A 21,488-nucleotide genomic window follows, 5' to 3' on the forward strand; every position below is an offset into this window, starting at 1 on the left:
GTAAAAGTTTGAAACATTTAGTAATGACCCTAAATATAGCAGAATACAATTTTGACAGTCCCTATAGATTCATGTTTATACCATGTACCTTAATAGCTCTGTATTATCAATTTAATTGGTTCCTGTGACTGTATCAGAACCTTGCAAACTGAATTTACTAATATGGGTTGCTACTAAAAACAATAGATTTTAACATATAATCATTTCAAGATTTTCAGAAAGTAGGTTGATCTCTTTCCTCCCACATCACTGTAATGATGCCACTGCAATAGTATTGTGTTGCAGAGAAGTTGTTCTGTATGTGTTATCTAGTAAATCTCCCATGATGATGTTCATCTCACCAGCGGATGGATGCTGGTAAACACATAACTACACTGTAGTTTTCTAAAGGCGCTGGAGTCATTTTATTATATTTATATTTTCTAACTGTTAGAACTGTGTGAAACTTTGATAATGAAACCAGAGGAAATTGAAAGACTGGAAGAACATATGCCAAGTCTGGTGTGGGGTGTGGTTAAGGGGTGGTCACATTGCCTGCCTCAAACGTTGGGCCATGCAATATTTTTCAAGCAACCCTTAAAGATACTCTTTTTGTGTGTGTGTGTGTGTGTGTGTGTGTGTACACATACCTGTACACTACACAGAAAGCTAATACATGACAGTGTGGTTTAGCAGTGGCATGCGGCTGAGTATAACAGTATAATGCACAAGCAGTGAAGCTATGAAAACCATCTCAAATCTCCCATACTACAACATATTCTGTGTGTCAGGTCCTTTGCTAGTAGCCAGGTAGGGGACTAGTCAGCTGTTCCTGGAAGGCATAATGAGCCGAGGGTATTCTATGGCACCACATTGATACATCATATTTTCTGGGGTCTCACCCCTTCCCATTTCACCCCAATTTTACCCCAGTTACTGATGTTTTAGGGGCCCCCTGAGCTCGAGTCCCTAGCACAATTATCCCTCCCTCTCCCCACTCTTGTTAGTGCTTATGGGGCATGGGAGTATTTTGATTTGAATGTTTAGGTTTTAATTACCGGGCCTGAAACTCATATGAACAGAAACCATGCAAAGTGAATTTACCCATAAAGTTTGCCAAGACAGGTGCAAACTGAAATTGAACCACTTGGCTCAGTCCTGCTACCTAGATACTTTTGTCTAAATATATGGTGCCATTATAGATGTTGTTTCAATTGACTATATAATATACACTTGTGTGTTAGACTTTTTTTTTCTCTGTTTAGTATACAAACATAAGAAACAAAAGGAAGTTCACACACAAACAGAATAGGATTGAGAATCTGTCTTAAACTACAATACCCAGGAAATCCAGAGCTAAGGCTAAAATTCAATACTTGACCTACCCCAATATGCTAACATATGGTATATAAGATTGCTCATATTTAGATACCTGTAATACTGAGGCATGCTCAATTGGCTGGTAAAGAATGGAGTTTCTGCTCTGACTATAAATTTGCTTGCTTCTGACAGCTCATTTTGGAGCCTTAACATTTTTCAGTAGTCCTGTATTTTTCCTTGGGAATATATGTTGATGTAGAACAGGGAAAATGTATTTTTAAGTGGAGTCAGCTGAATAAAATGCTGCAAACAAGTAGATATAAAGCAATTTAGATTTTAATGGACTCTGTAGATTTTAGCGGTATTAAAACTCAGGGAAAGCTGCTTATGGTACACAGCTGTCTAGTAAAATTGCTTGAAGCACCTTTGTATCTCTAAAGCCACTGAAAAAGACCATATGCATGATGAAAAATATAAACAATGGATGCAATATTGGAGCACTGTTAGTGAGTTGTGTGTTGTTTCCTCTAGTTTTTTTTAATGTAGTTGATATTTGAAGGAAAAATCTGAATGACAGACACCAAAGGTACTCTGAAATAATTAAACCAACCTAACCCCCAGCTAAATGACTAGAATCTGGAGAATGACAAATGTAACCTAAATTCCATTAGGTAAGTAGTTAATAATTGTCCTCTTTATTAAAAAAATCACTTATTCTTTCAGGCTGTCACCTACTTCTCAGTAATGTAATATAATTCAGGTGTTAAGTGTTCAAAGTCCAATATAAATAATCCTCTGGCTGCCAAAGCGAAAGAGTTTGTCTGTATTCTCTTTTAAACTCGCTCTCTTTCTCTCTCTCTCTCTCTCTCTCTCTCTCACACACACACAAGTTTAAAAAATATTAAGACATAGCAAGACTAGAAACTGAATTGCTCTCATTATCTGCCTAACGGTATAATGTCTGAAAGTCTGAATATATAGTTTACCACTGGAGCAAGAGCAAATAACCAGAATCTTGACTTTGTAAAGGGTGCCATCTTTATGTTTATATATTTGTTCCCATTGGCCCTCTAGAAGCTAAAATGTGCTTTGTTGATGGACATTAGAGTTCTTTCTATGGGGAAACTAAGGAAAGATCAGTCTCCTTCATGTCAAGTTGGAATCAGTCAAGAAAGGGACATTGGGTCTTTTGCATTGGTGGTATAAAAGGTGGTAACTGGTTATAGTGGAAAGTAGGTATTTTAGGGTGTTCTTGCAGTGTGATATTTTGGCTATTGCAATTAGTAAAGATACTTGAGATAGCAGCTCCTTGTTTAAGTGCAAGGAGCTTACTCAGTGAGCTGTCCTCAGCACTAGAGTTCACTTTTTTTTCCTGTTGGCCTGGTCAATCCCACATTTGTTCAGGTTTCACTGCAAAGCTCATCTATTATCTCAGGCTTTTCATGGAGGAGTGACTCTGAGGGATGTAAGATGGTTGGTTGAGGGGTATGGTGGTGGATTAACTGGTTATTGCTGATAATAATGGGCTATCTTGTGAAGTGGCTTTGGACGGTAAAGTATTTGCATTAAGGTTAGCTATCTTTTTGGTTTTATGGGAATGCGTAAGAACTTCTGTATCAACTGTTGTTTTCCTTTGAGGAGCAACTTCTACGTTGCTGTTGGCTGAACAAACAGAACTGTCCCACTCTTCAAGTCTGTCCTGTTTGTTCCAGTACCAAATAGCTGACTTGAGTTTTGGAGTTGCTGTCATGTGTTTCAAGGCAGCAGTGTACACCTCTAGAGAAGTATCAAAAGTCCTACCAGAAATGAGTGGGAATGCACTGTGACGCTGCCAGGATTTTCATTAAATTACTGAAGACTAGACTGATAAGCCTTGTATTGCAGGATATTGTTTTTTTGGCCGGGGGTTAGTTTGTGTTTTAGCCAAAGAAAATGAACCCATTAGAAAAAAACAAATAAGTCTAAAGAATGCTTTGTTTTTTTTCTTTCTTTTTTTGCTTGCTTGCTGAAGGAGACTGTACAAATGAAATATAATGCCTCTTGATCACCTATGTGTGCTTAAGTGCTTTGCTGAGTTAGGGGTGGGTTAATCACATACTGAAAGCTAAACACGTGTTTAAATGCTTTACTGAATCGCAGCCTTGAATCCTGAAATCTACGCCTATAGCTACTCTTCACTAGCCCATAGCTAGTCTTTGGGTACCTATCTTTCCACAGTGTCAAATCACTAAGGACTAGTCCATAGAGGAAAAAACGTTGAATTGGTGTGATATGCAAATTTAGCACTGCCCATCATGACATACACCAGATCTGCGCCCAGCCTAAACTATATCCCTCTTCCCACATCGGTGAACACATCTCTAAAAGTTTAAATCTGGTAGTTTAATTTAGCCACCGTTTATACATGGAGAACTGAACTGTGGCCCATTGCATTTTATGCACTGTCATCCAGATATGGTGAGGTTCAGCTTCTGATGCATTTTTCTAACTTCTTTATCCTGATATGATAACTTCAAATAAAATTATCTTCAGATACAACAGGAAAGGAAGAAAAGTGACACAAATGCATCCATGGTATGTTCCTTCCCAGCATCAAACTACTGACATTCTCTCTCTTTTTCATTACAATTTGTTGGCTTTAATTTTTAACATTCTACCCAGGGGTCAGTTGGACTTAATCATTTCCTGTGGGAGGCAGACAATTAATGCCAACAGGAAGGTCACTATATTCATCAGCTGTTGTTGCTATCTCACCATCAATTTGTTGCAGTCTTTTGAAGTCATAACTACACTGCTTTTCTCCATATTTCAACGGGGAGTTCATAGATTTTAGTATTTTTTCATGGTGTTTAATACAGGTGTCTACCATCGCCATCTCTGCATTCTCAGGCTTGAATAGCTTTTGAATAGTTTATTATAAAGGCACTGTTTTTCTGAGACCCCTATATTTCATATGAACTGCACCACAGAGATAATAGAGCTGGGCAAATACTGCAAAAACATTTCTGTGACTATTGATTTGAACATTCAAGTTGGAACTCATAATTAAACATTTTCTTTACAGTGAAGGACTATACTGACTTGCTTTTTTTCCTTCAGATGAGCAGATTTTGGAAGGCCAGCAAAATGCTTACTACAGGTTATGTATGGAAAGCATAAAGTTTATTGTCGAAAAGAATTCGGGAGGTTTTTTTCCAGAATGTAGAATGCACAATTTAACACCATTTATTTTTCTCACTTGAAATTTCATTTCCCTGATCTGAGGTTCATTGCTTGGAGGGACTGTATGGAAAACCTTGGCACAGACTCAAAACAGACAGAAAACTGGGAGAAATTATTGTAATTTTAGCAATCAGAAGAAAATGTGGTTATAGGTTACGTTCAGTGTTTTCAATTACATGTTAACTACTATGTATGGTAACTAGTAGGTAACCACACTATAATTTTTGTGTAATTCCAGGCTATGTGCAATTCACAGTAATTTTAGTGTTTCGTGAATGATCATTGGCAGTGTTAGCCACATGCTATTTTAGAAACAGGTGTCCAATTGTAAAGGTGTCATAGTCATGTAGATAAGCAGGAGCACCTCTTTTTTAGACCTTTTCTTTAAATGGGCACTAGAGCCAATACCAGCTTGTCCTTTCAAATAATGGTAATAACTGTATTTTGCGGACTTGGGATGATGGAAAGTTGAGACAAACAAGAAGGCAGGAGACACAGAGGTCAGCATGCAGTGGAAGACAGAAGAGAAGAAGCAAATAAGGGGATAGGAGGGAGACTAAGAGAAATAGAAGGGATAATAAGAACAGAGAAAGAAAAGAGGGAGATGAATTCCTAGGGCCTTGATGACCAGGGGACCACACATTAAAAATATATCCCAAATTAGGGCTGAGTGAATATTGTAAAAAAATTTCCCACCAGCATTCATTCAGATTTTTAAATGGATTTACTTCAACTGTGTTTGCACATTTTTTTGGTGTTAGCTTTACATGTTTTCTAGTGAATCACTATACCTGTAGGAATGGTTGCAGAAGCAGATAGTTTTCAGAATACTTCAATATTTACATAAAACTTTCTTCTAAGGGTTAGGTTTATCCAGTCGGAGAACAGAAAATATACCATGTACTTTTGGTGACCAATCACATGCTCAGATTTTAAATATCAAAAGTGAAATTTTCTGCTTGTGACACAATTTAATGAACAGTACTAAAACTATTCTGGCTTACTCTGGCAGGAAATTTGGCAGCAATACTCAGAATGAGTTCCTTGAAAATGAGCTGCATACCAAAGATTATTTGCAAAAGTTATTTAGCAAGTCATTTTGGATGAAGACTAAATCTGCAAAAATTGCAGTGTTCATGGATTATTCATAAATGCAAAAAAGTGAAATTTGTACAAATAAATCTTCTCTCAGTTCTAGATGAGATGTAGCACTGGGACTTGCTCCTTGAAAATGAGTTATTTTCTTTATATTTAAATAAATATAGACCCACAGCTCTTTTGTTAAGAAAACTAGTTAACAGCTGCCATTCTTCATCAATGATAACTGTTCTTCCTTCTTCCCAGGGCCGGCTCCAGGCACTAGCTTACCAAGCAGGTGCTTGGGGTGGCCACTCCGGAGAGGGGTGGCACGTCCAGCTGTTTGGCAGCAATTCGGCGGACGGTTCCTCACTCCTGCTAGGAGTGAAGGACCTCCCGCCGAATTGCCGCCGCAGATCGCGATCACGGCTTTTTTTGTTTGTTTGTTTGTTTGGCTGCTTGGGGCGGCCAAAACCCTGGAGCCGGCCCTGCTTCCTCCCCACAAAAAGTGTGAGTGTGTGTGTGTGTGTGTTAATGTTTAAATAAAGAGGATTGCAAACATACCTTTTGATTAAGAACCATGGATATTGCTTTCGTTATACATTCCTTTTGAAAGGAAATGTAAAAGAGCCACCTTGTAAACCAAATGATAGAAACTTCATTAACAGGAGTGACTTGCCTTCCACTCAGAAGCAGCCTTGAATTGCCTCTAGGAGCTTCAACACCCGGATCCAATTTTCGAGGCAGCTTTTGTGATTCAAGATGTGAATTTTTGAAAATGAGCTTGTCACTGTAGGACTTCTAAACCAAAGTGTGGCACATGTTCAAGGACTGGCCTGAAATGACAAGGACTCATATTGTATCTTCTGCTGGGTTAAACATCATCTCATATAACATGGCACTTGCCAGGCATGCAACATATTTCCTTGTTGTATGTGCAGGTGTTGATAAAGGAGAGGCCAGTAAGTGGGAGAGAAGAATCTGCAAGAAGTGCTCTAGAGTGCTCTATAAATTATATTCTTAAACGGATATTCAGGTATAGATTGGGACCAAATTCAAGCCCCATTTTAAACCAGTGTGCAACCCCACAGCAGTCAGTTGGGTGACATAGAAGTGAGAGCAGAATTTGGCACTCAGTGTTCCTATATACTACTACCATGTTCCACCTCTGTAACAGCTTGAACCACCACTGCCAATGGTTTGATCTTGGAGGATTGCTGGTATCATCTTGCAACTCCAGAACTGATTAGAGAACTCCATCTTCCATTTTGAGAGCTGTCTCTGCAGATCCCCTAATGATTCACTACCCCCTTAGTGCTATGAGCTCAGAACAATCTAGAAGGCAGTGACTGTTGGGTCTGTCTTTCCTCCAGGGTAAAGCACTTTTCCAGTAAATCCCACAATAAGCCAACCCCTCCTGCCCAATTTCTCTGAATGATTCTAATGTCTCTGTCTCATTTTAGAGAGAGCTGCATTATGCTATGACTTTTGCACAAAATGTTTCATTTAGGTGGTATGGTACACAATCGGGTGATTAACTGTAGGTGTATTGTTATAACAGGAAAATGACTCCCTATATAACTAGCCTTACATTTAATATACATTTCCTTTTTAATTACTTAGGGGAAAAACGAGAGAGATGTTGCACACTCTCCCAAGTGTTGGTGTGCTCACACCCATTTGAAGTGGTGGTGTTGGTGTAAGGAAGGGTTGTTTTGACTTCTGAGCTCTGTTGATCTGTGGTGTTATGATTTGAAGTAGCATCAGATTAGCACACTACCAGGCACAACCCTAGCTTTGCTTTGGAGGAGCATACCATGACTGCAATATAGTTTCTGATTTGGTCCCCTCTTTATTCCTGTCCCTAACAAACTGTGATTCAATTCCCTCTTGTTTTTATATTCTCCTTCTCCTAAATACACTGGATGAAATTCTGGCCCCACGGATGTTAAAGGGAGTTTTGCTATTGATTTCCATGGGGTCAAGGATGTCCCCCACTATTCCAGCAGTTGTCCTGAGGCCAATGTTCGTTCTGTACACTGCACAGCAACAGTAATGGTGTAGTTTTTATGTTCTGTGAAATACGTTCTTAGATTTGTTTTTTTTAAATGAAAGGACCTATAAATTACATTGTAAACGTTTTGGGGCAGGTACCGTGTCTTCCTGTGTGCCAGTACAGCACCTAGCATTGTGGATCCTGATCCTGACTGCAGTCTTCCAGCACTACAGCTAATAATATTAATAATGTTTTTGTTCAGAACGCTAACACTTCTCTCATCTGCACAATCTGGCCCACTACAAATACCCCAAATAAATCAATGAAGTAAGGTATTACGCAACATGAGTATGGGTGGCAGAACCAGACCTTTGACTCTTACTGTTAAAGCAAAGGTATGATTAAAAACCTTGCATGTTGTTCTGCATAATTCATGTACTGCCCGTACAGAATTGCACAAAGCTGGAACCAATTTTTCATTTTTTTTTACAGAAGGGATAGCAATTATTGTTTTTTTAAATCCCCTCTCTTCTTGTCCTTATGCACTCAAGTATTAAGTGCCCTTCATCTCTGAGCTCTTGTGTATCCACTTGTGAGACCCACTAAGTTATATTAGTAAGGACAGGACCTGGGCTTTGCTAAGTCACTAGAGCTTACCCAGCAGAACTGAATTTATTGTTCAGTAAGTGCAAGGTCTAATGTAAGTCTGCAGTTTCTTTTCTTATGAAATCCTTAGCAATCTCAGCTTCACCAGCTGTTGTGTAGAAATGAGCTGTTCATGGAAATCCACTGGATGGATTTACATTTGGAGGAGCACTTTTTTACAGCACCATTTTATTTTTAAAGTGAATTTGTCAGATTTGAGCACTTTTAAAAGTGAGATGGCAAATCTTAGGAAGATCAAATGAGCTCAGAAAGAAAAAGAAGAGTTGATATTGTCTGAAAAGCAGTTAGGTGACCATATAATTAATTTTTTTTTAATTTCAAAGGCAGCTCTAAAACGCAGAAAGCTGTTTGGCAATGCCATGAATTTAATAACACAGTAATTTTGTGAAAGGATAATTGTGCAGCTTTTTAGAATAAGTAACCATTCAAAAGCTAGGACCCCAGACAGTTTAGCTGGGGGAGAAAATATACTACGATACATTCATATGTGTTCAAAATCAAATTCAGACATAAAAAGGAAGCCATGCCTTCTGGGTAACTTTATGACAAGCTATTGAATTCCTATCTTACCAAAACTCACCAGGATTCTGTCACCGTTTTGTTCACATGTGTAAATGAGAGTTACCATACACCTTCTTCAGGGAATATTTGAAAGTCTTGTCAGCCTGGTTGCCCTGTCTAACAATTCCTCATTCCCCTTCCATTCTTCCAAACACCCCTTTCTAACCCCAAACAAGCAAAAACTTAACTCTGCTGTTGCTCACCAACGTTTTGAGAGCTCTGATGCTGCATGGCCACTTAAATCCCAGAGTGACATGGGCCCTCCCAACCTCCTCCCATAGAGGGGAGAGTGGCTGGCATCATATGTAGGAATTGCCAGAATGGATCAGACTCTATTGTCTAACATCCTGTCTCTGACAGTGAGCAACACCATATGCTCCAGGGAACGTGCCAGAAATCCCACAGTAGGCAGATGTGGGATAATGGGCCTGCCATGAAAGTCTTTACTTGTACATACACTCAGTTTTATGGGTAACTTCTTTTTTTCTTGGGTTGCCTCAGTTTCTGTGGGGTAGTCAATGTGGATGAAAGGCTCACTGGGACATTGGGTCCAGAGTGGTGAAGCTGGCTGGTGGGGACATATCAATGAGGGGTGATGAAGCAGTTATTTTTAACAGAGGTAGTTCAAACTAACATTTTTCTTTATGCTATCTGCCTGTTATTGCTTGTCTACCTTGTCTAAGCTTCTTAGGCAGGGACTGTCTATTATTATGTGTTTATACAGTGTCTAATGCAATGGATTTCCAATCCTGACTGAGGCCTCTAAATGCTACCGTAATACAACCGCTACTAATACCAAAGCTCCTCTAATGACATTGGACCTGTTCTGCTCAGATCACTCTGCATGGCAATGAAACAGCATTGGAAAAGCGTTACATGAACCCTGGTCAGAATAGTGTTGCAGGTGCAGGTAGGAAGCAGGAGGAAGAGCAGATTGCACCACACTCATCACAAATGTTATTTTCTTTTAAAATGTGTATATTTGTATATGGAGAAAAGGAAGATAAGGAGATTATGGGACCTGAGAGCAGCTACATTCCTTTGCTGCCTGAGTATTTAATGGTGAATGAAGGGTGAAGTTGTCTTGAATCTTCTAGATGCTGCCTAACATAAGTGAGGCAAAAAGCACCACTAATACATTCACATACACTAAGTACATCCTTCTTCAATTGCCAGTGAAGAGAATGAAAGAAATATTGGCACTTCAAAGAACACTATCACACTTTGATGATGGTTAGTAAAACAGGTGGATGAATATGAACATGGAGAATATGAGTAAAAAGGTCATGAAATATGAATGCGAATATGAGTAAAAAGGTATGAAATATGATATGACACTGCAGGACACACACAGTCCTGCCCAGTCTTCAGTTTCTGTCATTTTGAATTTTCTGTCAATAGAGGCTTTAAAAGCTTAAGTTTATTCTGAAAAATCGCACTGTGGGATTTACCTCTGCTGAAAGAAGTGTTTTGACATGAAAACAAATCTTTTAACACTTTCCCCACAGGCCAAAGAGATTTCCTCAGACACTCACAGAAGTTGGTGCATCTTGTAGGACTACAATACTTTTCAACTGACACTCAAGACCGTTCAGCATTATGGGGATAACTATAGTACCAGCATGATGAGGTTTATAACTTAAATGCCATTGGAAGCCAGCTAAAGGAATATCAGCCATAAACCAGAGTTAGAAAGAACCTTATTAAGGTTAGAGTGTACACACAGTATGAAGGCATAAGTAGTGAATGAGATATCCTACTGCTTGCTTAACTTGTGAGAACTGATATAATTCATGTATTTGCGTATTGACTGGCACACAATCAAGACATTCAGTTCTAGATTCTCAGTTGGCATAAATTGGTGGAGATCCATTGAAGTCAATGGAGCTTTGCTGATTTACACCGTGTGAGGGTCTGACCCACACTTTTCTAAATGTCATAACTGGATCATTGTCATGCAGTGATCCAGTTATGTTCTTTGATTTTTTTTGAAATGTTGTAAAGGTATCAAAAGCTAAGAACTTGTATGATAGACTTTTTGAAAGTAAAAGTTGACTGCCATGTTATTGCTTAGCAAACGAAGTGTTGCATTCTTATTGCTCTTTCCTTATTTTGTTGTTGTTTCAGGTTGGGTTTCCCCATGATGATTGTGTCCTGTACTATTGGGATGTGTTATCTCCTTGTTGCTCATGTCGTACTGGGTTGGAACTCTTAATAATTCATACTTTCAAGACCAAAAGAAGCTTTCTATCTCGTTCGATCTATACATCAGAGCACTAAGAAGACACCATAGAAAAGAAGAAGAAAAAAACACACTTTAAAAAGCGACATATTGATTAAAATGATTGGCAGTCTTAGTTTTTGTCACTCATAACCTTATGTTCTGTGAACAATTTGCAGAGCTGAGTACTGAAGTTTAAAGGATTCAAATTGTTTGTCATGGTCAATATTAATAAGCACATAAAGAGATACCATCACAAGGGAATATGTTGTGTCCTGAAACTTTGTCTTGTTACAATCTGAGTACAGTCACAGATGAAAAGACCTCATTCACAATGGAAGATGTTCAGTAGTTTCTTCTTAGGGGTTCATTTGTCTTTGTCAATATATTTAGCTATTTGTATTAAAGTAACTAACATTCAGTGTGTACAAGCTGTAACAATAGACATATAAGCAGACAATCTGTACACTATGAAGGATGTACCGTTGTCTGTGTTCAAAAATAAAAACATCCCAATAAGAATTTGATATGTAAGAAATTATTCTTTTGACATTGACTAAGAAGTCATATGCCCTAATGTGTTTTCAGTTTAAAATTTCTTGTTCTTTCTAATCTTGTTGGCCATAGAATGTGGCAGAGCAAAGCAATGAACATTTTTCTTTCAATTATTAATTCAGTTCTTTAGTGGATTACCCTAAATCTTTTAATAGGTTCAGATATACCTGTAAAATGAAATCATACTTTGGCTGTGCTTTTGTGTTCTTTGATAATACGGTGTTAAATTATATCTATTTATCTATATAGATATAGATATATAGATTCATATATTTGGCTATTGGGCCAGGTCACATTATTTATTATGAAAGCGATTTCAATCCTCATCTTCTAAGCCTTACCTGGGATTGGCCCAAATAAAGGTCCCTCTTGTCCTGTGTAATGCTAGAACTGACATGCTGAAGAGTGAAACTCGTGTGAATAGGAGTGAATTTCAGTGAACGAATGCAGAAGAACAAATGATGTCACTTGCCCCTGTTTCTAGTAAAGTGATTTGGTAAGTGACAAAGGAAACCGGTAATAGTCTCTTTCCTCTGGAGGATTTAATATTAATAATAAATCATATAGCTTGACCCACCCAAGTAGCTGGAGTAGCTGATCATTTGCAGGTTGTATTCCTTGACTAAATGCCTTTGGATTTAAAATATAATTTAATTAGCATAATTCAAATTAGCTACAATGTTCCTTCAAAGAATGATTATCCCTCCTCCATGTTGCCTCATCCCAATAATGAGCACAAACCCCGGACCCCCTTTTCAATATGTTATAAACAAACAGAACAAATAAACCCACCCTGAAACATATACTTATGGGACTGAGCTGGGCCTAAGTCCCATTCAAATCCATAGGAAAGCTGCAAAGTTTTTCTTTTGGAGGAGTGCTTTACTCCGTAATGAATGAAATTCTGTTACCATTCGAGAAACGTGGGTGCTAATTTGTGTTGATCCATAGTTTTAAAAAATCATGGTAATTTCAATTGCCCTCCACATTTCTCATGTTATGCTTCTGATAGTGAGGTCAAGGGATTGCTCTTTACATGCTGAATAAAACAAGTGAGAAAGCTGATTCAGACCCTCTTAAATGCCTTTGTTCTTACATATTGCCTTTTACTCACCAATGTATATAATATGTTTCTTTTTCTTATCTATAAGAATCAAGCTTACCTTTTCAGGGCCAAGTCTTCTACATAACTTTAAAAAGCAACAACAAAATTGTAAGAAAAATAAACCCTTGTTTGAGTTCCAGCAACACCAAACATAGTCAAGATAATAATATGGTTGCACTACCACACATGAAAATACATGGCCCCATTTGCAACTTCCTGGAAAGGGATGGGGGAGGGCATTAGGTCACATTACCACCTACCCATCACATCTACTCATCCAAAATACTGGTGTGGGTAGGTGGTCTCATTGATTTCTATTTAGGAAGCTCTGCCAGCAGGACTGTTTTGAGATTTTCTTTGTCCTAAACTACTTGATCTGCCAGTGGTAGGTGTATAGTACACAGGGAATAAAATATTATGTTTAAACAGTTATCCCATATTCTGAGGCAACCAAAAGTTTTAGAATAAATTGTCTATTTCTAGAAGAAGTTTGCTATGCTGTAATATTTTTCTGATAATTTCCTTGAAATAAAACTGATTTATTTCCTGGAGTATCCTTGCTGCTTCATTTGTATTGTGAGACCAGGCTTACTGAGAGCGCAGAGGACAAATGAGGAACATAAGATAATGTTGTTTGTTTGCACAGGGTTTTAAGTGATTGTAATCGAGTGCTCAGCAACCAAAGGAAGAATGGTGATACATCAACATGTTTTTCTGCCGTATTACTTTTGTCTGCTGAAGTGAGAAACAATGTGCTTAAATGAGAATTACACACGTGCTTCAGAGCATTTCAAGATAATGCCGTAATTTTCATTGACTTCCTTCATAATTATCAGAGTAATCTGCACAGCAGAATGGCTACATGCTCAACATAACTAGTGCACGGGATTGGTTGGAATACTATTTACAACGAAAATGAATTTAAAAGTTTGAAAAACAGAGAAGTTTAGTAATACATTATATAATTAGGTCATCGATTGTATGCTTAAGGCTGGTATCTGTGAGCCTGATTCTCATTTTCACGAAGGCCCCTTTACATCACTCTGGCAATGGAACGGGCTTTAGAGTGAATGTAAATTCATGCCTAGTTTGAGGCTCTTTTACCAGAATGGTGTAATGAAAAAACAGGCCTTGTATGTAACAATTTTCACCCCTTTGGCCTGACAGGAAGTATGCTCCAGCCTAAGATTTAAGAGACATGGATTAAATTCCTGGCTTTGGGGAAGTCACTTAGCCTCTCTGTGTCTCAGTTCCCCATCTGTAAAATGGAGATGATAGCACTTCCCTATGTTACAGATTGTGAGAGGCTCAGATAGCAATGGGGATTATATTAGTGCCATAGATAGATTCACTGCTACATTACTCTATTGAAACCAATGTGGAACACAGAAAACTTTTAGAACCTACATTGCAAGAGAATTCAGAAATAACTACCCCCAAAAGAGAAGATATCTTACTGGTAGTCCAGAAGACCTGCCTACTGATCTGATTCATTATTATTAATCAAATAATATTTTAATACATTTATCACTATGGTAACCAAGTGGCTCTGAATGCATCACTTCAATTCAGCCAAAATAATGTTTAAAATCTATCACAGTTGTTTCAGAGAAGATTCCAATGTTCTTCCTGTAAGGACAAGTACTATATAATTTACTTTGACTCTTTATGACAAACAGGAAGTATGAAAGCATGGGAGGCTTCAACAGAAGTATCACTTCTCTTGACCTGTAAATTCCTCTAGAATTGTAAACATCAAGGATAATATTATGCAAATTTAAAGAAAGATGATCTTTTGTGAATTTGTTATTCATTTTTCACCCATTTGAATAGCTTTGTACGTAATTGAGATGTAACAGTAAATGAGGACTTCCTTTTCCTTTCTGCTCATTGTTGGCAATTTTAACATTTAAAAGCAGAAATGCATTTAACTCTTGATTGTAAGCATCTCGTATGAAAGCCTAGCCCTAATGGGGAATGTTGCCACTGATTTCAATAAAGCAAGGATTTCACCCTTGATTCACAACCGTTATAAGAATGAAATGTACTACAGTATGATATTTGTGATACTAACTTCAGAAAATGGAAATCCAACAGAAGGGAAGCCAATAGAAAGGAATATAAACTACAGCAAGTATTGTGTAAGAAGGAAGGTTAAGATGGAATTTGAAGACCAAATTGTCGAAGAGATGAAAACAAATAACTATATCAAATATATCAAAACTAGGAAGACCATGGGTGCATTGGACTGCCACTGGATAAGGGGAACAATTAAAGAAAGGGGACAATACAAAATAATGAATGGTATAGAACAGGTAGAGTTGGCATGTTTATTGAGCCTTTCTCAAAATACAATACAAGGGGACAGTCAATGAAAATATTAGGCAGTGAATTTCAAACTGATTAAAGGAAATATTTTTCACATCACGCACAAGTTGTCTTTGGAACTCACTGCAATAGGATATCACTAATGCAAAATTAAACAGAAATAATTGTCATTTATATGTGAGCATCCAGAGTTACAATAATAAGGATTAGTAAACCTCCCAGGATTTTGAAAGAGATATAATACCTCATGCTTCAGGGCATAAGTCAAATTCTAACTAATAGGCATAGGAAGAAGCTTTCCTTGTTGGGTAGGTTATTTCTAGAGTTTGTTGGGAATTCTCCAACAAAAATTGGGTTTTCTCTGGAAAAATGCTGAGTTTGTGTAAAATTTCGAGGTTTTGGAGTTTTCATTCCACCTTGAAACAAAACAGACCTTTCCATTTTTTTCATGGAGACAGAGACCCACTGCAGAATAGCCCATATCATGGTAGTTATAGCACTCATGTGGGATGTGAAAGACCCAGTTTCAGGTCCCTGCTATGCCTGATTCAATTTCAATCTATATATTGGGGGTAATGACATCTACTTTTGTAAACACTTAGAAATCTACACATGCTATATAGCTACTAAGTACTATTTTTATAAATCACAGAATTAGGATTAGCTGCAAATACCATCTATTATTTTAAAGACCCAGGTGTGGAAAAAATGTGGAAGCACCCTTGTTGATTTGTCCAGTCTCTCTTCTGCCCACCTTAGCAGCACTATCAGTCCATCCTGTGACTGCAGTTACTTCAAACTCCCTTCTGGCCACAAATCAGTTCTCTGTCTCCCCTCCAGCAACTCAATCCTCTGCCTCACCACAGCCTCATTAGCAAAATTCACCCATTAGCTTCCCACCTTGTGCCCTCCTTGTGCCTTCCTACACCTTGTGCCTCTGCCTTCTAGCAAAATTAATTCTCTGCCTTCCCTCAGATGATTAGATAGGGCGCAAATTGGACAAGGGCCACATTGCTCACAAATTCCCTGATTCTATATTCCACCCAACCTCCTTCAAATCCAATTTTTTTCCACTATAGTTTCTCCATTACAGACATGTGACAACCTATTAAAACATAGATTGTATGAAAAAAGGAGCCACACATTCTGTGCAATTCATGCGAGCCCATAACCTTATTTATTTGAACCTCTTGTCCTTTCTACATGTCATCTGGCACTAACGCTGAAGCCTGAGATTAGAAAAAGAATATAGAGAAGCAGGGGGATTGTTGGTTCAAGGAATTAGTAATAGGCTATTGAGCCTTTCACCTCAAGGGCACTGCTCAAACCTCACTAAGGTAAGTATTTACTGTAAATCATTTCTATTTGATGTCTGTTCTATATCTTCTGTGAAGTGAGTTTGGTGGTCTTGCCTGGTGAACAAGTGCCACATAGTACATAGCTCTAATGGATAGCTTGAGAAAAATGACCAAAGAGCTGACTAGGCATCATGGCTGGAGCAATAGACCTGCTACTAATTCTTCAAGAAAATGGACTGATGTTTCTTGATTAGGAGCATGCAGACCTGGCCCAAGCTAGGTGGGGGGGAAAAAAAAAAAACGCGTAAAGGGGACTGTGCAGTCCTGTAAGGAGGCAAGGGAAATGTTAGTGAGCATGTCTGGGTGTCTTCACCCTCCTCATTCAATCCATCTGCCAAGTTAATGGAAATGTTCCCATTAACTTTCCTGGGAATTGGATCAGGCCCTGTCTGTGGTGCTTCCCTGTCAAGGTAGAGAGACATTACTGCGGAAGTGTGGAGAAGGTTGAAATGCTGCTGCTTATGTTCTGCCTCCTTTGTGACTAAATACAGACTTCAGTCTTCAGGGCTGTTAATCCAGCAACCATTCAAAACTCTAATAAATCAATAAATGGAAATAAAGGAAATAATTTATTCCTAAATTTGCCAGTGCCAGAGGTATGTGTTCAGTTAATAGTTGATCTAGCTAGCCAGCTACCATCTCACATATTTAATAGTGTATTGGGAGAGCAAAACGCTATAGCCATTGAGTTGAAAGTTTAAACCCTCAGCAAGTCGGAAACTGCTTTGGCTTGTGAGGGTAAATTGAAAACAAAAGTTTTTCCTGAATTGACTCAGGAGTGCTTAAGGCTCAGGGTGCTTTTGTTTGTTTGTTTTGTTTTGTTTTCCTCCTCACCATCACTCCTGCATTTACTGTTGAGCTCAGAGAGCTAACAGCTACAGCCACCAAAATCGAATTTTTAGCCTCTCAACAAGTCTGAGAGTGGGAGATCTGCAAATTGCAATTTTTCTTTCTTTGTTTTATATAAAAAGAACAAGTTATTTGATTTTTTCCTGTGAGGTGGAAGTATTTAAAGCTTTGGGCTGCCGGTTATTTTCTCTGGAACAAGAAGTTTATTGGTAGATGGGTGTTGGGAATGAGGCAATGCATTTCAAGTTTGCCTTGAAGGTTCATGCACTTTCATTGAGTCTGGTCAGTACGTGTCTAAGCACTGTAACATAAGTGGTACAAATGACAGACCTGAATGGTATTCCTCCACCTCCATACCTCGTGAGAGTGAGAAAAAAATACTCCTCTAAGATTACAAAACTCAGGGGTTTCTGACCCTAAAACTTGAGGTAAGAAAGGAATAGAAAAGTAGCTAGATCCAGCTGATGAAAAACCTCTAATAAACCACAATAAATCCTGTACTGCGTTCACATACATAATTGATAGTGGTTGCCATTAAAATCCTGACAATTACTGTTTTGAAAGTAATAAATATTACTACATACTTGGCAGTATAGGCAGCACCACCTGGAGGTTTTTAAGGTCAGGCTTGACAAAGCCCTGGCTGGGATGATTTAGTTGGGGATTGGTCCTGCTTTCAGCAGGGGTTTGGACTAGGTGACCTCATGAGGTCCCTTCCAACCTTGATATTCTATGATTCTATAGCTAAGTTTCCTGATACTTCTTATTACAAGACTCCTGGATCCAGAGTCAGTTGCTTACAACTTTTCCAAACTTTAACAATTTGGGTTAAAAATTTCACTGCTGAGTGTTTTCCTCATGCTAAATTTTTGGCAAAAGTTTCAGCAAAAATGGTTCAGCTGTTTCTGAGAACAAGATTTTTAAGCCCATATTTTCAAAAACAAACAAACAAACAAACCCATGCCACCTTTTTATTGAGAAGTTCTAGTGCCCCCCCGGGCCTTGAAGCAGGGAAAACTGGCAGGAAGTTACCGTGGTGTCAGGGATATGTTTTTTTTCTGGCCCATGAAAAACTGCACAAATTTGGCCATGTTAAAACACTTTGAAAAATCTCAGTTCACACCTGCTTAGTAGAGGCTGCTTAGAATTTGACAGCTAAATGTTCATAAGATTCTGCCTGACTTGAGAATGCTCTATCGTAGGGCTGCACGGGATGAACAGAACTTTCCCTGCAATCTCTGGTCCTAGGTGCTGTGGCTCTGGAGCCAGGCACTGAGAACAAGCAGAGTCTCTCTCTCGTGCTTTCAGTGCTGCCCTTGCTACTGCCCAGGCAGCGTGGGGGAGGAACAACCTGACTGGAATACAGAGGGGACAGGAGTAATCTTAATGTTGGCATTTCCTAACTTCTACCTGTTTCACTTTGCAACCTTAATGCTCTTTGAATATTTTTGCATGTAATAAGTATGTTTATAATAAGCGTATGGAAATTAATTAAGCTAGAATCAAATTGAGGCCACTTTAATGCTGAATGAGAGTCTCCACACAGGGGTTTAATGCAGTTTAACTAAGCCACTTTACATTTGCATTTTTAGTTCATTCTGATTCACTTTCCTGAATGTCCCCATGTAAACAAGCCCTTTAAATCTCCCCTTCCCTAAAAATAGGGAAGATGGGGATTGTGTTGTAGGGAGAGCTTTAGACTGTCTGAGAAAGTCTGACTGTCTCAAAGCAAGAGAGTGCAGCTGAGGATAACAGGTTTTTTGAAACAGACAGTGCTCTTATTATGTTAATAGGTTTTCTGCTAAAACAAAATCTGTACTAAAGTGTTGGATTTTGTAAACAAGTTGTCAACATCCTTTTTTATGTATTCAGATTACAGTTTTGGCTTATTATTCCTAGTAAAATTGATGCCAACTTGCATTACATTTGATTGTGGAACGATACAGGCATCACCGTGATAAAACATAAAGGAACTCAGACATTTCTTCCCGCTAACACCTAAGCAAAAGTCTTGTGTAACTTAAACACATTTGACTCTTCAGTGTGTTTAAGAGGAAAACAACTTACGTTTGCAGTAGGTGAGCAGCAGTGAATGTAGCCTGTTCTTAAACAGTCTACAGGACACATCTGAAAAGTCAGGGATTACAATTCCCATCAGCCCACTCCCCCTTCCTCCTGACTAAAGGGGAAAGGTCCTGAGTCAGGAAGTGGCTGGGTTTTATTTGGGATCTGCAGCCATATGGCAAGGAGGAGCTGCAGGGAAGGTGAGGCAGGAGCTACATAGTGAATAGGGAGCTGGAGAGAAGACCCAGGAACTGTCTACAGAGTGGCATGTAGAACAGAATCTGACTGCTGGACATCACAGCTGGGTGCAGGGCTGGGTGAGACTTCTGGGGGAGCAGCAGCAGTTGGTCAGTAAGCCAATGCAGAGGGGCCCCAATGAGAGACCCTACCTGAGCCTGGCTTATAAAACTGTAAGTTCCTATTTGCTTGAATAGAGACTGGACTGGAGAGGAGAGCCCAGGAACTAGGCCTGAAGAGTCCTGACTCTTGACTGCACTGCCCTAGGGCCCAAACAAGAACAGAGAGGGTTGCAAGTATTGGTTGGACATATTCCTGGAGGTTTTAGCAAATGACATAATCTTTAATTAAAGATTAATTTTTAATTCCTGGAGACTTCAGGACAATCCTGGAGGGTTGGCAACCCAAGAACTGCTACTTTCAACTGTAAAGGTTTAGCCTTTGTACATATGGTAACTTCAATCATTCCCTTTCCTGACAGCTCTGGTAAAACACTCTTTCCCCTAGCCAGGAGTCTGAATGGTTATTGGGACCCACCAGGGCTAGCGTACACCAGGCCTAGAGGCTGTAGCATATACGGTGGTTGCCTCTGAATTGCAGTACACGTGATATGCAGAGGTTTGGTGAACTGTAAAGCCTCTATAATTACAGGACTCTGGAGAAGAATGATAAAGAAGGGGGTGATGCAGGTGATAGGAACATGTTTTTAATTTGCAGGTTCAACACTGTTTAACAGGATGCTTAGTATTATGTTGGCTTTCTCCTTCCCCCCTTCCAGTTAGACTTGTGAATACATAAAAAAAAGGATGCTGACATTACAGTTTTGGCTTATTATTCCTAGTAAAATTGATGCCAACTTGCATTACATTTGATTGTGGAATGATACAGGCATCACAATAATAAAACATAAAGGAACTCACACATTTCTTCCCACTAACACTTTTTTTCCCTTTCAAAAAAATAGGAACTATATTAACAATTCTCCAGTCACAGGGTACAACCCCCAAGTTTACAGATTCATTAAAAATCCTTGCTATTAGACTTGCAATTTCATGTGCCAGTTCCTTTAATATTCTTGGATTGAGATTATCCGAGCCCTTCTGAGTTAGTCCCATTAAGATGTTTGAGTTTGACTTCCACCTCTATCTCCATATCCTCATTCCCATAGTCACTCTGCGACTACCTCTAAGATCTTCACTAGTCTTATTAAAAACGGAAGCAAAATATTTATTTAGGTGTTGGGCCATGCCTAGATAATCTTTAATTTCCACTCTATCCCCAGTGCTTAGAGATTCCACTTCTTCTTTCCTTGTTTTCTTTTAATTATATTGCTATAGAACCTTTTCCTATTGATTTTAATTCCCTTTGCAAGGTGCAACTCTGCTTGGCTTTTGGCAGTTCTCACTTTATCCTTACACTTCCTGACCTCAAGAGGTAGTGTTCCTTGCTGATCCAACCCATTTTCCATTCCTTGTAGACTTTCTGCTTTCTCTTAATCACCTGTTTGAGAGTATGTCTACACTATGAAATTAGGTCGAATTTATAGAAGCCGGTTTTATAGAAATCGGTTGTATACAGCCGATTGTGTGTGTCCCCACATAAAATGCTCTAAGTGCTCTAGTCGGCGGACCACGTCCACAGTACCGAGGCTAGCGTCGACTTCCGGAGCATTGCACTATGGGTAGCTATCCCACAGTTCCCACAGTCTCCGCCGCCCATTGGAATTCTGGGTTGAAATCCCAGTGCCTGAATGATGCAAAACAGTGTCATGGGGGGTTCTGGGTACATGTCGTCAGGCCCCTCCCCCTCCATCAGAGCATCGGCAGACATTAGATTCGCGCCTTTTTACCTGGGTTACCTGTGCAGACAACATACCACGGCAAGCATGGAGCCCGCTCAGATCAGCTCACCGTCACCATATGTCATCTGGGTGCCGGCAGACGTGGTACT

The 21,488-nt window shown here is 39.0% G+C and overlaps 1 protein-coding gene across 1 annotated transcript in view; it reads left to right on the plus strand.

Moving 5' to 3' along the window:
• Nucleotides 1-11,519, plus strand: part of OCA2 (OCA2 melanosomal transmembrane protein) — a 297,190-nt gene extending 285,671 nt beyond the window's left edge. The window contains exon 23 of the mRNA XM_034759185.1: nt 10,949-11,519. Within this exon, the coding sequence (XP_034615076.1) occupies nt 10,949-11,036 (88 nt within the window). The 3' untranslated portion in view covers nt 11,037-11,519. The remainder of the gene's footprint in view (nt 1-10,948) is intronic.
• The last annotated feature ends 9,969 nt before the right edge of the window (nt 11,520-21,488 follow it).

Source organism: Trachemys scripta, chromosome 1 (genome assembly GCF_013100865.1).
Source record: "Trachemys scripta elegans isolate TJP31775 chromosome 1, CAS_Tse_1.0, whole genome shotgun sequence".
Taxonomy (NCBI): domain Eukaryota; kingdom Metazoa; phylum Chordata; order Testudines; family Emydidae; genus Trachemys; species Trachemys scripta.